Genomic DNA, 17,492 nt, shown 5'->3' with positions numbered 1-17,492 from the left:
ACTATTTCTCGCTCAGCATCAAAGTCCAAGAACTGGGTTTGCCCTAATTTTGAGTGTTGTTTATGATAACTTCATGGTGGGGACTCTCACGTCAATTTTTATCAAGCAGTTGTCTGCTCTTCAACTCATTCATTATGCAACCAGTTTGTTCAGAAGTAGTGATGGAAGTGTTTGCTGCTGCTGGGATGTTCCGATATTTGTGTCACTGAAGCCAAATTAAAGCCCAGCTTCATAGTACTTCAGACACTGAAAGCCAGCAACTGCCCATCTACTTGTGTGTGCGACAATTATCAATGAAGGTTCAGGCTTGAAAGGAAAGGTTGAGCCTTGCTTTTTCAACAGGAATTTGGAGAAGCTGGTGGACAGAATGGTGAGAGGACTGTCAAAGAACACTACCCAACCAGATGAAACCAGCCTGGACCTAGGTAGCAGCCAGGGTCAGTGCAGGATGAAGGTCATTGATCTTCTACACTCTGCAGCTGGTCAAGGAAAAAATGCCCCCAGTCACTAGCATTCAGAGGACTGGAGACCAGGCATTTGTTCAGGCTCAGTCAAAACATCATCTCGTGGCATTGGATATTAATAATTTTATGAAACTGTATAGACAGGCACAGGAACACCTGGTAGGTTTGTCAGTGGTGCTTACCTTCTCCAGCCATCAATGTAATTTACTATCAGTCATGTTATACCTTTTCCTGCACTATTTGCATTGGTTTGCAACAGGGATAATACAACCAAAACTTGCTGCGTGCATTCAGGATGGGTGCATTGATACTATGTGGGGAATATCAAAACCATAATAATGTTTCCATAATCATAGCAAACACAAACAAGGTTCCACTTTCAGCCATAAAGCATATTGCATGGATCCCTGTCAGAAAAAGGACAATGTAATGTCTTTTCATGGATTTCTGAGATACTTCACTTTATTGAGATACATGTGGGTCAAGCCATTTGATCAAACACCATCAGAAGGTTATAAGGCTCATTGTCCCTCCACTCACCAACACATCCAAAAAAATGCACCACTGACTATAACTGACCATATTCTTACATTATATAGGTGCAAAGACAGCTCCTCCAAGGCATGTAGTAATGAAACTTGTGGAATATTGGCAAATGCAGGCAATGCTTATGAGCTTGCCTGTGACCATCAACTTTACAGAGATGACAAGGATTCAAATATTATAAGAAATGGAACTGCCAGGATTGCTTGAGGCCAAGATAGCTCAGCATGCTGTCTCAGTAATTAACACTGCTGCCTCACAGTGCCAGGAACCAGAGTTTGATTCAGCTTGACTGTCTGTGAGCAGTTTGCGTGGGTTTCTGCTAGGTGCTCTGGTTTTCTCCCACAGTCCAATGATAAGCAAGTGGAGAAGGTGATCACTTTCTCCCTCACCTTCATCCACCTATCGCTTTCCCAGTTACCTCCCCCCAACCCCACCCTCCTCCCATTTATCTCTCAGCCCCTACCCACAAGCCTCATTCCTGATGAAGGGCTTATGCCCAAAATGTCGATTCTCCTGCTTCTGGAATGCTGCCTGACCTGCTGTGCTTTTCCAGCACCACACTCACAACTCTGATCTCCAGCATCTGCAGTCTTCACTTTCTCAGAGTTGAATCTCTGGATGTCTGATTAATGCATTTGTTTCTACCAGGACTTCACATTGCAAACATGTCCACCTTGTCCCTGCAGACCAAACATAAATTTACTCCATAAATTTACAGTTGAGGAAGGATGACCGGAATGGTTAATTCTGATTTCTCTCCATAGATGCTGCCAAACCTGCTGAGCTTTTCTAGCATTATCTGTTTTTGTTGTTGTAAGTTACAGGCTCCACCAGATAGTCATGATTGTCCCCCAATTCTTCAGTTTGTTTTGCTGCCCCTGTCAACCCCTCAGCTTTCAGGATCCCTATGTCCCTGCCCAACCTTTTTATCTGATCATAAATATCCCAATTTTCCTCTCAGTATTTGGCTTATTGCATTGTCATATCCACTTTGGTTCCATTGAAGTCAAAGTGGTTGTGACATGTAAAAATAAAATCGTCACACAATGCCCCATACCCTGACTCCCAAGACAATGTAAGGTTCCACCCTTATATTTAGAATTGCCACTTGTCATTGTCATTATCCTCTCCACACATTCTGATCCCAGTTGATGTTATTACTGGACAATTCTGATCCCTAACTGAAATTTGGCTTGATAGATCATATTGTATTTTGTTTTGATTTTGATGTGGTGGTTTCTCACTGAAACATAAGCATCCAATATTACAGATTTATTTTTAATAAATAAACATAAATATATTAAACAAGAGAAATAAAGAAATAAAAACAAACCAGGCTATTTACTTTAAATTTGTGTTGTAAGATTTTGAAACACGCAGTGAAATATAATCTCATTAAACCCAAAACACTCTTTGACAAATCCCAGGGTTTTATCCAAACCTGTCCAGTGTGGAGCTTTCGGTACTTCCTTACCATAAGGTAATCTAATGTTAATAAATCTTAACTGCTTTCCCCCTTTCCTCAAGAACAACTTAACACCGGAAAATATCTGCCAAACTACCAAAACTGAAAAGGGTCTTTCTCTCTAAACTATACAGGTTTCACTCAAGCTTAAAAAAAACCAGAAACTTCTCAAGAAACCTTGATACACAATTGTTTATCTTATTACATCAGATGCCCTAAGGTAAATTAAAGGGCTTAAAAACTCATAACTGTTTTTTAAAAATCACCATTGCGACAGAAACACTCAAAGTTAATTATTTATTCCTTCAGATGTACAGATAATTCATGTTTAAAATTATGTATAAGTGGCATGGTGGTTCAGATTAGCACTGCTGTCTCACAGCACCAGGGCCCCAAATTCAATTCCACCCTCATGTAACTGTGTGGAGTTTGCACATTATCCCTGTGTCTGCGTGGGTTTCCTCCATGTGCTCTGGTTTCCTTCCACATTTCAAAGATGTGCAGTTTAGGTGGACTGGCCATGCTAAATTCCCTGAAGTATCCAGGGATGGTAGATTAGCCTGATTAGTGGGGTTACAGGGATAAAATAAGGGTGGAATGCTCTTCAGAGGGTTGGTGTGGACTCAATGAGCTGAATGGCCTGCTTTCACACTGTAGGAATTCTATGATCACACAGTTTAAATCACAAGTATCACCCTTGCCTCAAATGTGAACTTCTCACTTTACCCAACTAGACTTCTTTCTGATGAGACTCTGACCATTATTGCCAAACTCTCAGGACTGATTTGTGGTGACAGCCCCTGTACTGATGTCCCTTCAGCTTCACAACGGACTTACCTGTAATCTTCTAACAAACTGGACTTGACCAAGCACTGAATGGAACCCAATTCCTGGATACCAAATAGAATGATCCCCGACAGCAGTAAGACCAAGAGGCTGACCGATCATTGCCAATCTCAGTACTGTAATCAGACAAACCCATTGACTGACTATGATGACACATTCTGACTGATTCTAGTGCCCCTTGGCCTCTCTGTAGATTGGTACTTTTTGAATTTCAGTTGAAGCATATGTGTTTGCCACATTAATACCTACAGCATATGCCAGAAGCTAAATTGATGTAGTATGATGTATGCTGCAACATGAGTATCCCCATGACTGTTCAATGCTGCCCAAGCACGTCAAGCCACCTGCTAAAAGTCATTGCAAACCAGAAATGCTGTTTCAAATTAAGCATAAAGTGAGTGAGTGCTAAGAAAACAAGCTAACAGGCATAAGATGAATCCTATGTAAATGCATGTGCTGCATGTGTATTAATATGTGCAAGACAATTTGGCAGAAGAATGCAACACTTAAATGTTCATGAATTCCAAAGTGGAGTTCTGAAAGGCTGAAGAAGTGTGAGTTGATTAATAGTAACCATCATGATGTGATGAGGCTAGTAGTTGGTGATTCCCACTTGCTTGGAGGAAGGGTGAAAAAGGAGTGTCACCATGAGGCAAACAAAGCTAAGTGATAGTGACATTGTTGCTGGATGAAGGTCTAGTGAAGGAAGGGTATCAGAAATTGGTATTCTCACATTCTATTTTCTCAGGAAGGATAGGGAGCTGCATAGAAAGAGGTGAGATTAGCCGTTTATGAGATTCAAATGTATTGAAATAAAGAAGTTACCACAAAATTGTAATTCTTTTTCTTGACACTGGGAGTTTGATTTTTCTCATTCTCAATGTACTTTTCCGACTTTCTCACGATTCCCTATGCTGTTTAAGGCCTGGGAAAATTCTGTCCCAAGACTTTTTAAATTAATCAATGAGATTTTAAAGATTAATAATCTGTATTTTATGATTACTGATTCCTTTGAGAACTCACTAACATGCATAAAAACTGACCTTTTAAGAAGCCATGTGAAGTTTATCTGTATTTTATAATGTTCATTCCATCCTACTTGATAGTATTTCTACTGTAAAATTATGTAGAGAAAATTTAAATGTCATTTCAAATATATACCTTTTCATAAGTTCTTCCTTTGCAGATTGGAAGGGGAAGGCAAGTTCATAGATTCAGAAGGTTATGAATGGGTTGGCACATTTCATAACAGAGCTGCACCAGCTCTCAAGTTGAAAATGGATATGTAATCCCTGAACGGATGAAACTTGTTCCTGGAATGTTGGCATTTGATTTTTAAAGTACTTTTTATGCAACTAAAACATTAAAGAAAAATATAGTTTTATTTCAAAGAATCTGCCTTATACAAATTCTGTTTGGTTTACATGAAATCATTCAATTGGTTGGTTCTAACATGTTTAATAAAACAATACAACATTAACTGGAATATTCTGTCTGTCCATCTCTTGTTGTATCCTGATCAAATTATGTAAAGGCATTCATCATGTGTTGCAGATGGGAGGCTGTGTTGGTGGGAGCACTTATCCTGAAATGTGTGCTGTAATGAGAGTTTAGCTCACATACTTAAAATTGTCACAATCTAATAGACCCTGCATAAGAGGGAAAGTATCAATATTACATGAAAAAGCCAGCTGATGAGTGGAACCAATCATACTCGTACGAACATTTATTTAGTTACAAATTATCCAAATTTCTACAGCAGTAGTAAATTTATTGGTCAGTCCATTGAATATAGGAATTGGAAGGTCATGTTATGGTGGTACAGTCATTTTTGGAATATTGTGTTCAATTCTGGTCTCCCTGCTATAGGAAAGATGTTGCTATATTTAAAAAGGTGCAGAAAAGATATATGAAGATATTGCCAGGACTGGAGGGTTTGAGTGAGAGGGAAATGCTGAATAGGCTGAGTGGTGACCTTATAGAGGTTTATAAAAGCAAGAAGAACATAGATAAGGTGAATAGCCAAGGTCTTTTTCTCAGAGTATGGGAATCCAAAACTATGTGGCATAAGTTTAAAGTGACAGTGAAAAGATTTCAAAGGGATCTTTTCACAGAGTTGTGCATGTATAGAATGAGCTGCCAGAGGAAGTGGTGGAGGCTGGTACAATTACATTTAAAAGTCATTTGGACAGGTACTTGGATAGGAAAGGTTTAGAAAGGATATAGACCAAACACAGGCAAATGGGACTAGTTCAATTTAGGAAAGCTGGTCAGCATGGACAAGTTGGGCCAAAGGATCTGTTTCCATGCTGTTTGACTGACTTTATGACTCAATAACTAAACTGATTTCTACATTAACTTCAATTTTTCTGTTGTCTTTGAAATTGGAATACAAATGTTGTGATACTTTAGAGATTTCAGATTTATTGCACTGAAACTACATCAGCTGCAGTGGGGTTTTAACTCATGTCCCTAGAACATTGGACTGGGTCTTTGGATTGCTAGTCAGTAACATCATTGTATTCTTCACCAATGGATCAAACCACACTAAGTATCATCATTGCTGTAGCTGCAGCACTACAAAGGGCCACAGAAATTGAGAACTCATGTCACTGAGGCCAGGCCCAGCAGCAACCTGCAGTGGCTACTGAAAAGCTTCCAAATAAAGAATTTGCAGGGTATCTCAAGCTGTAGAAGAGATAGAGGACTAATTTTTTTTTGTCCTCGAACCACTGCTTCCATACATACAAGACAGTGCCACAGCTGATTAGGTTAGAGTGGAGTCCTCACCATCAACCCCCAATTTCATCTATATCGTATTCCCAGCTACCTCCCTCTCATTTATCTCTAAGACCCCAGGGCACCCCCACATTCCTGATGAAGAGCTTATGCTCGAAACATTGACTCTCCTGCTCCTCGGATGCTGGCTGACAGGCTCTGCTTTGCTAGTATCACACTTTTTGACTCTGATCTCCAGCATCTGCAGGCCTCACTTTCTCTTAGTAGATACAGTGCAGCACATTCTTCCATCAGGGAGATCATGAGGCAGACAATAAGTCTTCACAAAATGAGGTTCCAATGCTTGGATGGGTCTGGGGGTGACCTTGGAGTAAAAAATGAGTTGCTGGAAAAGCACAGCAGGTCAGGCAGCATCCAAGGAGCAGGAGAATCGACTTTTTGGGCATAAGCCCTTCTTCAGGAATTGGAAACAGAAAGTGACCTTGCAGTGTTCTACCGAATTCACACATTGTAGTAGCGTGACCCCTGACTGGGGACAAAGATTCAGGAGGCAGACAGGATACAGACACGCAGCAGACTTTTATTCAAGCAAATATCGGATAAGACAGGGAAAGGGCCAAAGGAACTTCCCGATTCTGGCTTCGACGTGTGAACATAATCATTCACTTCAGCTCAGATTGGAAGAGAGATCAATGGCACACCCTGATTTTTACAGTGAAAAAAGTATTTTTTATACATTGCGTTACAATGATCATGCATACAGTTACTGTTGCCTACCCGCTCCTCAATGGGACCGATTCTGTAAAACACCTGATATCAACGATGGGCTTTCATATAGACAATCCTAGGTTCCTTAGTCTTTAAACAATTACTGTAATCTCTAGGCCTTGGAGTCTTTCTATGTTGCATTCCAAAGTTACTAGCTGTTCTCTTTTGGTCACGTCCCTGGCATCCTTGAATTCTATTGTTCATTTTACTTGCTATCTTTATCAAATTCCATTACTTCTTTTTATGTAAAAGGCAGTTGGTTCGGTTATAAAATTCATAGTTTTAGTTTTATTATAAAATGTTGTAATTACTCTTACTGTTAACATTCTTTAGCTAATGAGACAAGATATGCAAGGCATCTCTTTAATGTTTTCCCTTAGTGCTTTCATTATATAGTTTTATAATTACGTTGAAATCTCTGTGCTTATTTAAATAATCTTTAACTAGAACCTATTAATATTACAAATAATCAGCTAATTTCTAGGAGATAACTTTAGCTGCTGTTTTTCAGGTCAAACACCTCCATTCTTTAATGAGACTTGAATTAATTACTTGTAGTTTAGTGATCTTTCAAAGATTTTTTAAAAATCAGTTATAATTCCATTATTTCTTGTATTTGTTACAAATCTTTGAATTGTTCAGCCCTGAATCTCCTTATCACGCTTTCTCTACATTATTTGGAATCTTGCTGTTCAGATAATGCTTTCTTTTGCCTTGGAATAACCCCTTCCCAAAGGCACTATTATTTTTCACTTAAATGCTGAAGTAGGCTTTTTAAATCAGTTGGTCAGCCAATTTGTCTAAATGCTGAAGCCATTTTGTGTCTCCGAAAGAAAACAGGCAGGTTCCACAAACATCTTTGAATGCTGTGGTGTGAACACCAGAAGCAATGAAAAGATGTCATGGACACTGAACATTTGGGGGAGTGGCAGTTGACTGAGGAAAAGATGGTAAAGAGGGCCTACATTTGGTTCCTCCTCTGCTGGATGTCTTCTGACACCATTCTGTTCCCTTGTGAGAAAGAGACACCTGGGTGAAGTCAAGGTCCCTTGTATTTCTGTCGCCTTTTAATTAATGGCTGCAGCAATGGAGTACAAATCTGAGTGCCAATGAGCATCCTGCTAGACCTGGGTTTCTATAGCAGCCAGATACATGCATACTGGAGCTGGCAGGGCAGAGTGCATTGGTGAACTCCTCCAATTTTTGATTCAGTGTGCAACAAACCTGTGAGCTGATGTATTTTAACAGTTATGTGGCTAACATCCTGTCCTGAACAGGCTAGGGAGGTACCTAGTCTCTGGCAGTCCTAAGTCCCAGAAACCTGGGGGTTTCTTTCTTGGCCAGCTACAGAGACAGGTCAGTCATGTGTGCCATTCAGGTTACAGTATTTGAGCTGGTTGAGGTGCTTTAAGGATCTGTGGCTTCTTCCTCAGCAGTGGAGGAGGAGATGATGGATAGAAAGACTGGTCTCTTCTAAGAGGATGATGTTTGGATGCCACTAGTGCCTATAGAAGACAAGTGAGAGAATAAGTTGCACAACATATTTAAAGCTGGAGCATGTCAAAAATATGCCCACATGATGGCAATGGAAGAACAATGCAGCAATCAAAATGAATATTACTTGCTGTTAGGATCTCAGCAGCCCACAAGCTGTCTCTATCCTCTCCTCCCAGCTCAAAGAGCTTTTGCTCATTTGAGCAAGAAGACAATTGACGACCATTCCACAAACATCTTAGCTCTTTCAGCTGCTTATGGGCCATTTTCTTCTGCAATGAGGCAAAGGGAGGAATTGAGTAAGATAAAAGTGTCAACCAGAGCTCTTGGAGCTAGTGTAAGTGAATGAGGTGTGTGCGTGCATAGTGAGTGCAGAGGAAAAAAAAATGTTAGTAGTTTGGGGGAATAGGAGAGATGAGAACCATCAAGGGAACATACTGCATGACAATAATGAGAGTTGCAGATCACAAACCTCAGAAGGTGCATACAATGGCAAAATTATAGTGAGTGCAAGACAGTAGAGAACATTTCTTTCTGTATTTCTGCATTTATACTTGCTGAATACAGAAAGTCATCTTCATGAACTGCTGGGTGATCCTCTGGCCCATTTGACATCCCAATAACCTGTATGGCAACCTCAGAACATGCTGGTGAAATCTGCTGCTGTAGTCTCCCCTGATGATTCTGAGAATAAAAGGATAGCCCTCCTCTCTACGACCTAGTCCAACAGGACCTCTCAGTTCCTGTAAGTGACCCAAGAGTATCAATTCCCCTCTGTCAATCTTTGCCTTTGGATTTTCATTCTCAGATTTTCATTCCTAGCTTACACCATTTGAAGTGGTGTACAGCTGCATTTTAATATGGCATCAGTAAGTATTTCCACTGCAGCTGAATGCAAGACAGCAGTGTGCTACATACTTCAATCAGGTGAGCAGCATAAATGTACTGAGAAAAAACACTTGGGCTCATGAAGGAAAACCTTATATGAGACTCCCTGAAATTGATACAGCTAAATTTTGGGAAATTCAGTTCATTTTGTATAAATTTAAAGTAGAATAGGTTAGGTGAATTGGTCATGCTAAATTGCCCATAGTGTTCGGGGATGTGTAGGTTAGGTGCATTAGTCAGGGATAAATGTAGAGAAGCACAGGATTGGTTCTGGGTGGGTTACTCTTCGGAGGGTTGGTGTGGACTTGGGCCGACGGGCCTATTTCCATATGAAAGGGATTCTATGATTATAACTATCTTTGATAGTCTATGAAATAGTATTCATGGTACAGTATATACATTAACCATTAAAATGTAATTTAGAGTTCATACATATAATACATTATGAGGGTAGAATACACAAGTCCTCAAAGCCCAGATATACTTTAACTGGTGACCTATATACTCCGCTAAGATAGTTTTGCTGACTTGAAAACTCCTGGCAGAAAGGATATTATGTTGCAGAACCGTCTTCTGCAGGCAAAGTTGATTAAGTTTGTTTAATTTATTTTTGTTGTGGTTTAAGGCTGGACTGGATAGATTTACCTTGTGTGGCATGGTGGGGACGAGTGTAAATAGAATCTCAGAATCATACAACATGGAAACAAGCCCAAATCGCTTATGCAAACTTGGTTTCCTAAACCGAATCAGTCCCATTTGCCTGTGTTTAGCCCATATACCTCTAAACCTTTCTATCCATGTACCTATTCAAATATCTTTAAAATCTTTAATTGTATCTGCATCAACCATTTCCTCTGGCAGCTCATTCCATATATGCAACATCTATGTGAAAACGTCTCTTAAATCTTTCCCCTTTTACCTTAAACCTACACCATCTAGTTATGGACTTCCATATCCTGGAAAAAGTCTTTTGGTATTCACCTTATCGATGTCTCTCATGATTTTATAAACTTGTATAAGATCACCCCTCAGCTTCATATGTTCCACAGAAAAAAAAGTCCCAGGATATCCAGCCTCTCCTTAGAATTTCAACCTTCCAGTCTCAGCTACATCTCTGTAAATCTTTTTTACACCCTTTTCAGTTTAATAACATCTTTCCTATAGCAGGGCGATCTGAGCAGAACCATTAACAACTGGAGAGTGTGAAATAAGCATCATAAAAGGAGAGTGAGAGTGAGATGCATACACACACGTAGATAGAGACGGAGAAAGTGCAAGATAAAGAAACTTTTGGCCCAATCAGCGATCAAAATTTTGTGTTCTCTTTCTTCCACCTCCTGCCAGAAAACAAATAATGATCATGTTAATTTATATACTGCCAAAGTTTGGCATGGTCCAGCTTTAGAAATAAATTAAATTTGTATTAAGATGTTCCTTGTTTTTTTTTTAGGAGTGGTACCTTTGTGCAGCTTATTGATGAAATCCATTACTCTGATGGATAAGCAGTCAGCAAGACCAACTGTTCAATACCTCGTCGTTTGTTGCCTCAAATGCGGCTTTAAACCAAATGAGCAGGGGTGTATGTGAATTCCATTAATATTTATCAAACTGTCTCAGTTTAGCTAATTCCTAGCAAATTGCAATAAAAAAACACAACGTAATGAAAATTCTTGTTCAGAGTCAGAACATGATCTATATATTAAAGACTAAAGATATATCTAAGACAAAACAGCATTGATAATAGTATATAGAAACCTGAACTATAAGAAATTGAACCAATATAAAATTAAACTATACAACTAAAATGAACCATGGCGTTTACTGTCTAGATCTATTATTATGAGAGAAAAGGGCAAGTTCATTAATTGGACGCATGTTTATTCTGGTTCAGAAACCAAAAAAATCCTTCATTAATTATTGAACTTGTCTAAACAATGACTCAAATTACTACTCCTTGAAGACATAACCCATCTATTGTTCTAAAACTTGGCATATAAATGAGAAACACTGATTTTTACTCCTGAATTAAACCTCTGCAAAAACAGATACCCAAGATTAAAAATGAAAACACTAAATGAAACACTAAGGTTTCAAACATATTTAATACACAGTTTTCATTTTTTTTAAAATATAAATTAAAAAGGAAAAACAGAACATCTGACACCTTGAAATTTAACATAACCATTTAAAAATAAAAACCAATTACACACAAAAAAATTAGGCAAATGCAAAAATTCCCATTGCGAAGCATTCTAGGATTTACATACCAGTTGAAAAACAACTTAGAATATTGTTAAAAATAATTGTTGCAGGAAAGAAACAAAATATCCTGGTGAGTTACATTAAACATGTCAGTCTAATACACTTGGAACAAAAGTAAGGCAAAATCGATTTTATTTCATTATTGTGTACATTTCATCTGGGTCCTATTTTGTAAGTCAAGTGTTGCTTTGCCATTATTTACTTGTTCCCATTCTTTCTGAATATAAAACTTTTCAGTGTAATCGATGCAGGGGAAACCACAATTATGATACTGAATTGCAAAATGAATACTGTTACTCCTAACATCGAATACAAAATTCTACAGACGTGGTTAAAGTATACAAATCGTTTTAGATGTGCCAAGACAGACTACCATTTGTTCTCAAATCTGGTCAACTTCTATCTAATGACTACATATAATCATAGCTGCAAATAACTATGCCATTCAAACTGATGCATTTTTATATATATATATATATATATATATATAAAAATATACACACACACACACACACAAAATTTAACCACTGATATATACATTTTATATTTATAGCAGAAAAGGTTTGTTTTCTGATGCATATAACCAGAAATATAACTTGCCCCACCTCCCTTTTCCTAAAACAAAGAGGATTTTAAAAAAAGTTCAAGAAGTCAGAAAAGAAGGTTGAGACATAATAAAAAGGCACATTTGGCAGCTACTAAAACTGGCATGCGTCTGGCACGAACAGTACAGGGCGCATCACGACACATTCAACTACAATTAAATGACTTCATTTATAATGTAGGAGGTTCCTAACCAAATCAGAGTGAATCTTAGTTTGCTTTGCATTAAAGACCACCAGCTTTGTTGCTGCAATTTCTTCTCTAGGGAGGAAGCCTAATTCGGTCAGATATTCCTCAAGAAGGACATGAAGAAATAATGAGTAAATGAAGGTGAGGTACAAATCATCCATTATCTGGTTGAATGGTGGAAAAGGTTTGCAGAACTGAATGGTCTAAATCTGTTTATATTCCTTTACAAATTATACTCTGAAAGTCAATGCACTTTTAAGGAGGCACATAGTTGGACTTATTTTTTAAAAATAATAAATTACACTTTGTTTTCTCTTTCCTGCATTATGTGATCAATACCTAGAAATATAAAATTTGGCAGAAAATAAAGTCAGCAGTACAGAGAGAACATCTATTACTTCTGAACAGGTCTGCTGAACCTGTATCAAATCTGAAGTTTCAACTAACCAATATTTACCATGCTGACATGTACTGAAAGTAGTTCTCATAGACTTAATTTGAAGTCTGTTAGATATACAGCAATACTGCCTCATTAGTCAGCTGCAATATGACAACTATGGATTCCAGCCATAGACAGCCAAGCTTGCATAAATAGGGAATATATTTTTCAAGTGCTTTCTTTCAATAGCTGAACCATATCTAATTGACATTTACAGTACAAACAGAAATGCACACTGGTAATGGTATTTTCCAACTGGTATGTAACCCTGAAAGTTAATCTGACTGGTCTGCTAATTTTCATTGCCCGTATATTTTTCAGTGAAGTCTTCCAAATTCAGTCTTCTGTGCACTCACTGCCTTTTATAGTGGCATCATTATTCAACTTAAACAGCATGCTTATGACTTACATGTAGTTTAAGTGTTGCCAGGTTTAAAAGATCTAACAAACACTTGATAGGATCAAGAGAAAAGTAACAATTGGCAAAGAGTTGACAAATTTTGACTCAATGACAACATACAAAGGTTTCTCAATGACACTGCCATTCATGAACGAAAAAAAAACTTCCTAAATAGTGTCCAAAACTACTGAGTTAATGGGCTTAAATATGATACTTTTATGATACAGCACTTTTTAAATATCATGCCAACAAAAATCAAGCAGTTTTAAGACTTATTTGACTTGCTGATTATAATTGCGTAAATCCGTTACCAAAGTCATTTTGTACTTTACCCCAACCCTCCATGCTCCCTTCTGCATTTTCCAAATTTACAAGATCAATGAAAGCACCTGAAGCTGAAATCTACTGGCTTATATAAAAAAATTAATGCCAATTAAGCCTTTTCCCCCAAACTAAATATTGTAAAAATACCCATAACAGTTTATATTTGGCAGCCCTATCAATAGATTAACTGAAACAGTATAGCCACTGATATGTAAAAGTGCTTAAAATGGCTTGTTGAAATGATAGCATTTTAATATTGTTCGGTTGTCCCATAGATGAAGTGTTTTGAATAAAGTATGATAAATTACCAACACGAAGTCTAATTAGATACAGTAGATTTAATAGTGCTTGTTGAATTTATTTATTCTAGTGGCAATAAAGTGATTTATTTTAAAATTAGCATGCATAAGTGTATTTGTTCAAATCACAAATGTAAGCTACTGGAATGAAAATTTGTGGATAATTCAAATCATAACATCAGTACATTTTGAACCAGAGTTCAGGATTATGCCCTTATTTCAATGTGCCAAAGGCTTGCAAACAAATTATATACTATATCAACCATTTTTCATATTTAGTTCTGTTATAAAGGCCTGCACCCCTATTTCCTGACTCATGATCATGATGGTTTTAACACTTTTGGAAAAATTAAAAACAGGGACTAGTGACATTCTGAGATAATGTGAATTAAAGACTTAAGCTATTGCAGAGAAGTAATGTACAGTTGTAACAAGAAGGTGTGAATCAAATTCAAATACCAACATTAAGAATGGATCATTTTGACTAAATTATGAAGTAGCATGTTTGGAAAAGGTCATAATACAATATAGACAGGCCGATTAAAAAGTGATATCTTTTTAGGGTAACAGCAGGATTCATATATGGAGCCCAAAAGCTATTTGTAAATCTTATTTTGTTGCTAAAAACTGCATTTTTGAATGGGGCTTGGAATAAGCAATCTATTATTAACAAAATTACCTAGTTTGCACTATTTAGTCTGACCTGTACATTGTCATCCATGCATTCCAATGCTAACTGGTTAGCAATTTAATGGTCTGATAAGCACATGTTGCATCCCAATACTCTCATGCATCCTGCTGTAATACTGCACTAGTGTTATATACTCTGCAATCTATGTCAATCTGCTTTAAGAGTCAATTATCATCTGAATTCAAGAGTTATTTGTGAATTCAAGATTGCTTTCTTTCTCTTAAATAAGACACCGCAGAAAGCACTCAACAGGTCCATTTGCATTCAGCATCATGACTTAGTTCAATACTGTGGTCTCTATAAATTTGAATCTAATTTGTTCAGTGCTCAACACACGAATCATTTAGCAAATAATATGTACTGGGAATTAACACACACTATTCAGTTATGGCTCAAATTTTTTTCCTCAATATCCTGTAACAACTTAGACTGGTATGATGTTTGGGCACATGGAGTACAGGAATGTGGGGTCATTTGAATAAATACTTCAGCTTTATAAGTATCAGTGAAATAAAACAAAGGTTAATGGATTACTTTGTAATAAACCCAAATCTCCACTTCCAGATTAAACCATTTCATTGTATGCTCTTAAACAAAAAACAGCTTTCTAATATAGTCTGCAAGGAATTTCTGACATTGCAATGATATTATGACATGGGCTATCACTAGGCTTTAAAAGTCAGGAAATGCACAATTAAAAGAATGTTGTGAGATCAAGAGCTCATCAGAGATGTAAATACAGATGTCACTAGTTTCCACACATTGTTACATCCGGGTTAAATTCACTTTGTTTTAAATGGTAATAAAATCAGATGAATGTTTTCTCCTTTGTCTAATGAAGATGGGTGCTACATTCTCATTGAAGGATCTCTCTCGTAGGACTGGTTCTTGAATCAGTCTCCACAAAGAATGTGCCTCTTTGGTGTAGCAGGTACCCAAATTTCAACAAACAAAAAATTTACAATTACTTTGCAGAACAAATATTTGCTCATTAGTCTAGGTACCAAAAATGCATTTCCAGGAGTCCCCTTTTTGATACATTTAAAAGTATTTAAACAAGACATGATCATGTGAAATATCAATCCTGTTTTTAAGATGGAGGTGCAAAACCACTTTTTCTGCTAACGCTCTTCTTTTCAGCTAGTTGATATCAGGTGTTCCAACTTTTATCATCAACGTAAGTTTATCATGGGTACAGCAAACTGACAACTGCATTTTCAATTTTTGTTTCCCATTGTATGAATCCAAATTGATGGAAACACTGGTTCATACCAGAAGCAATAAAGACTTACCAAGCCAGGCATAAAACATTTTAAAGTTCTTACAGCACTGCCAATGCTGCAACCTTAGCAGTGTTCAGGAACTTGTAGTGTTTAAGGAACATTTTTCAGAGCTAAGAGGAGTGGGCATTTTCCAGAAGTGGTAGTCCATCTCGATGGAACGATGGATGCGTATGCTCCCTTTTGTAGGTTTTTGGTGGAAGTTTTGGAATTATTTGAGATGTAGAGCTCTGTCTTGGTGGAATGGGTGGTCCAGCAGTAGTACCAATATCAACATCTTGTGGTAAAGGAGGTGATGGCAAATGCCTGCGAGTTCCAAGAGGAGAAGGTGTCTGAGGAGGTGGTGGAGTAAAAGGCACAGGGGAATTGGGGAAAAAAGTGTTCGGATGCTCAGCTTTTCTACCCATTGGTGGAGGTTGCAGGGGTAGAGGTGAGCCTGGAAATACATCTGGTGTTCGTACAGGCTCACGGGGTGGCAAGCTGGGAGGACTATCGGGAGGTTCTGATATAGATGACCTCTCTGACAATGGATACCGAGGTGAGTAAACCTTGCCTGTGGGTTGACGGGGTGGAATGGCAGGTGGACTGTCCAAATGTTTTGACTTGATCTGAAACAGAAAGAACAGCTCTGTTAAAACTATGTACCAACCAAATAGCTTGACAGAGATGCTTGAGTTTCAATAACATATATATAGTAATGTTAAGAGCAAGGAAGGCAATTACAATAGGCAAGTTACTGAAATATTCTGTAACCCTAGCTTTCCCTTTTTCAATGACTGCAACCCAGCAAACATCACATCTTCCAACATGGAACCCGTATGTTGAACCCTTATTGAAGAGTAACAGCTGAAGGCCTAATTTGACAGGAGGGTGTTTCCACCAGAAATCAATATCTGGATCCAAGAGCAACTTTTTTTTAAAATAAAAAGGAATACTCAGCGAACTGGGAATCAGCAAATTTTAAAGTCACTCAGACAAATGGAGGTGGGTCCCTCATTTAATACTGCAGAGTTTCATTAGCTTTGATATTAAAAAAAAAGTTGTGGATACTATTGCAATAACCACTATGTAATCTGATCATTTAATAATGAATACTTTTATTTCATAAAAGATTAAAATTTATGTATTTTCACATACGAAATTGTCTGACGTACTGCAAATTACTTGAGACACAGCGACTATTTTAGAGACTAATATGAGCTTTGACCTCAGTGGTCTGTGGAAAACCAATTTAGGACACTGAAACGTATTTTACGTATTGCAAACTATTCAAGCTCAGATGAGCTGGTATTCACCATCCTTTTTTAAACACAGTATTGACAAAGCTGGTCTAGTCAAATTTTTATGGAGAAAGTGAGGACTGCAGATGCTGGAGATCAGAGCTGAAAATGTGTTGCTGGAAAAGCGCAGCAGGTCAGGCAACATCCAAGGAACAGGAGAATCGACGTTTCGGGCATAAGCCCTTCTTCAGGAAACTGAAGGGCTTATGCCCAAAACGTCGAATCTCTTGTTCCTTGGATGCTGCCTGACCTGCTGCGCTTTTCCAGCAACACATAGTCAAATTTTTGTGTCAATTGTTGAATACAAAATAATGGAGTCAAGAATGGAGTCAAATTAGTCAAGGGAAGGTAACTGAGTTCTCTCTTGAGATGGTACAAGTAGTATTGGCATTTGACAGTCTAAGCTTGGATGTTGTCAAAATGTTTCTGTAGTTGTTTCATTATTCTGAACAGTGAATAGAGAGCAAAATTGGAATCTCTAGCCCAATCCTGACCATATGGCTAATAAAGCAACA

At 37.8% G+C, this 17,492-nt stretch overlaps 2 protein-coding genes across 7 annotated transcripts in view; one reads left to right on the top strand and one right to left on the bottom strand.

Annotated features, from left to right (window-relative positions):
• morn2 (MORN repeat containing 2) overlaps positions 1-10,727 on the top strand; it is a 38,898-nt gene extending 28,171 nt beyond the window's left edge. For 2 of the 3 annotated variants that reach the window (XM_060831033.1, XM_060831031.1), the window contains one exon: positions 4,508-4,671. In XM_060831033.1, coding sequence (XP_060687016.1) covers positions 4,508-4,610 — 103 coding nt within the window. In that variant the 3' untranslated portion in view covers positions 4,611-4,671. Of the gene's footprint in view, positions 1-4,507; positions 4,672-10,660 lie in introns of those variants that run through there. The other variant, XM_060831032.1, reaches the window with a different exon arrangement.
• Positions 10,728-11,587: 860 nt separating this feature from the next.
• Positions 11,588-17,492, bottom strand: part of LOC132819837 (son of sevenless homolog 1) — a 299,748-nt gene continuing 293,843 nt past the window's right edge. For all 4 annotated transcript variants that reach the window (XM_060831696.1, XM_060831698.1, XM_060831699.1 and 1 more), the window contains one exon: positions 11,588-16,305. In XM_060831696.1, the coding sequence (XP_060687679.1) occupies positions 15,811-16,305 (495 nt within the window). In that variant the 3' untranslated portion in view covers positions 11,588-15,810. The remainder of the gene's footprint in view (positions 16,306-17,492) is intronic.

This window comes from Hemiscyllium ocellatum, chromosome 10 (assembly GCF_020745735.1).
Source record: "Hemiscyllium ocellatum isolate sHemOce1 chromosome 10, sHemOce1.pat.X.cur, whole genome shotgun sequence".
Lineage (NCBI taxonomy): Eukaryota > Metazoa > Chordata > Chondrichthyes > Orectolobiformes > Hemiscylliidae > Hemiscyllium > Hemiscyllium ocellatum.
The sequence above is the reverse complement of the archived record's forward strand: the minus strand, read 5'-3'. Positions and strand labels throughout refer to the sequence as shown.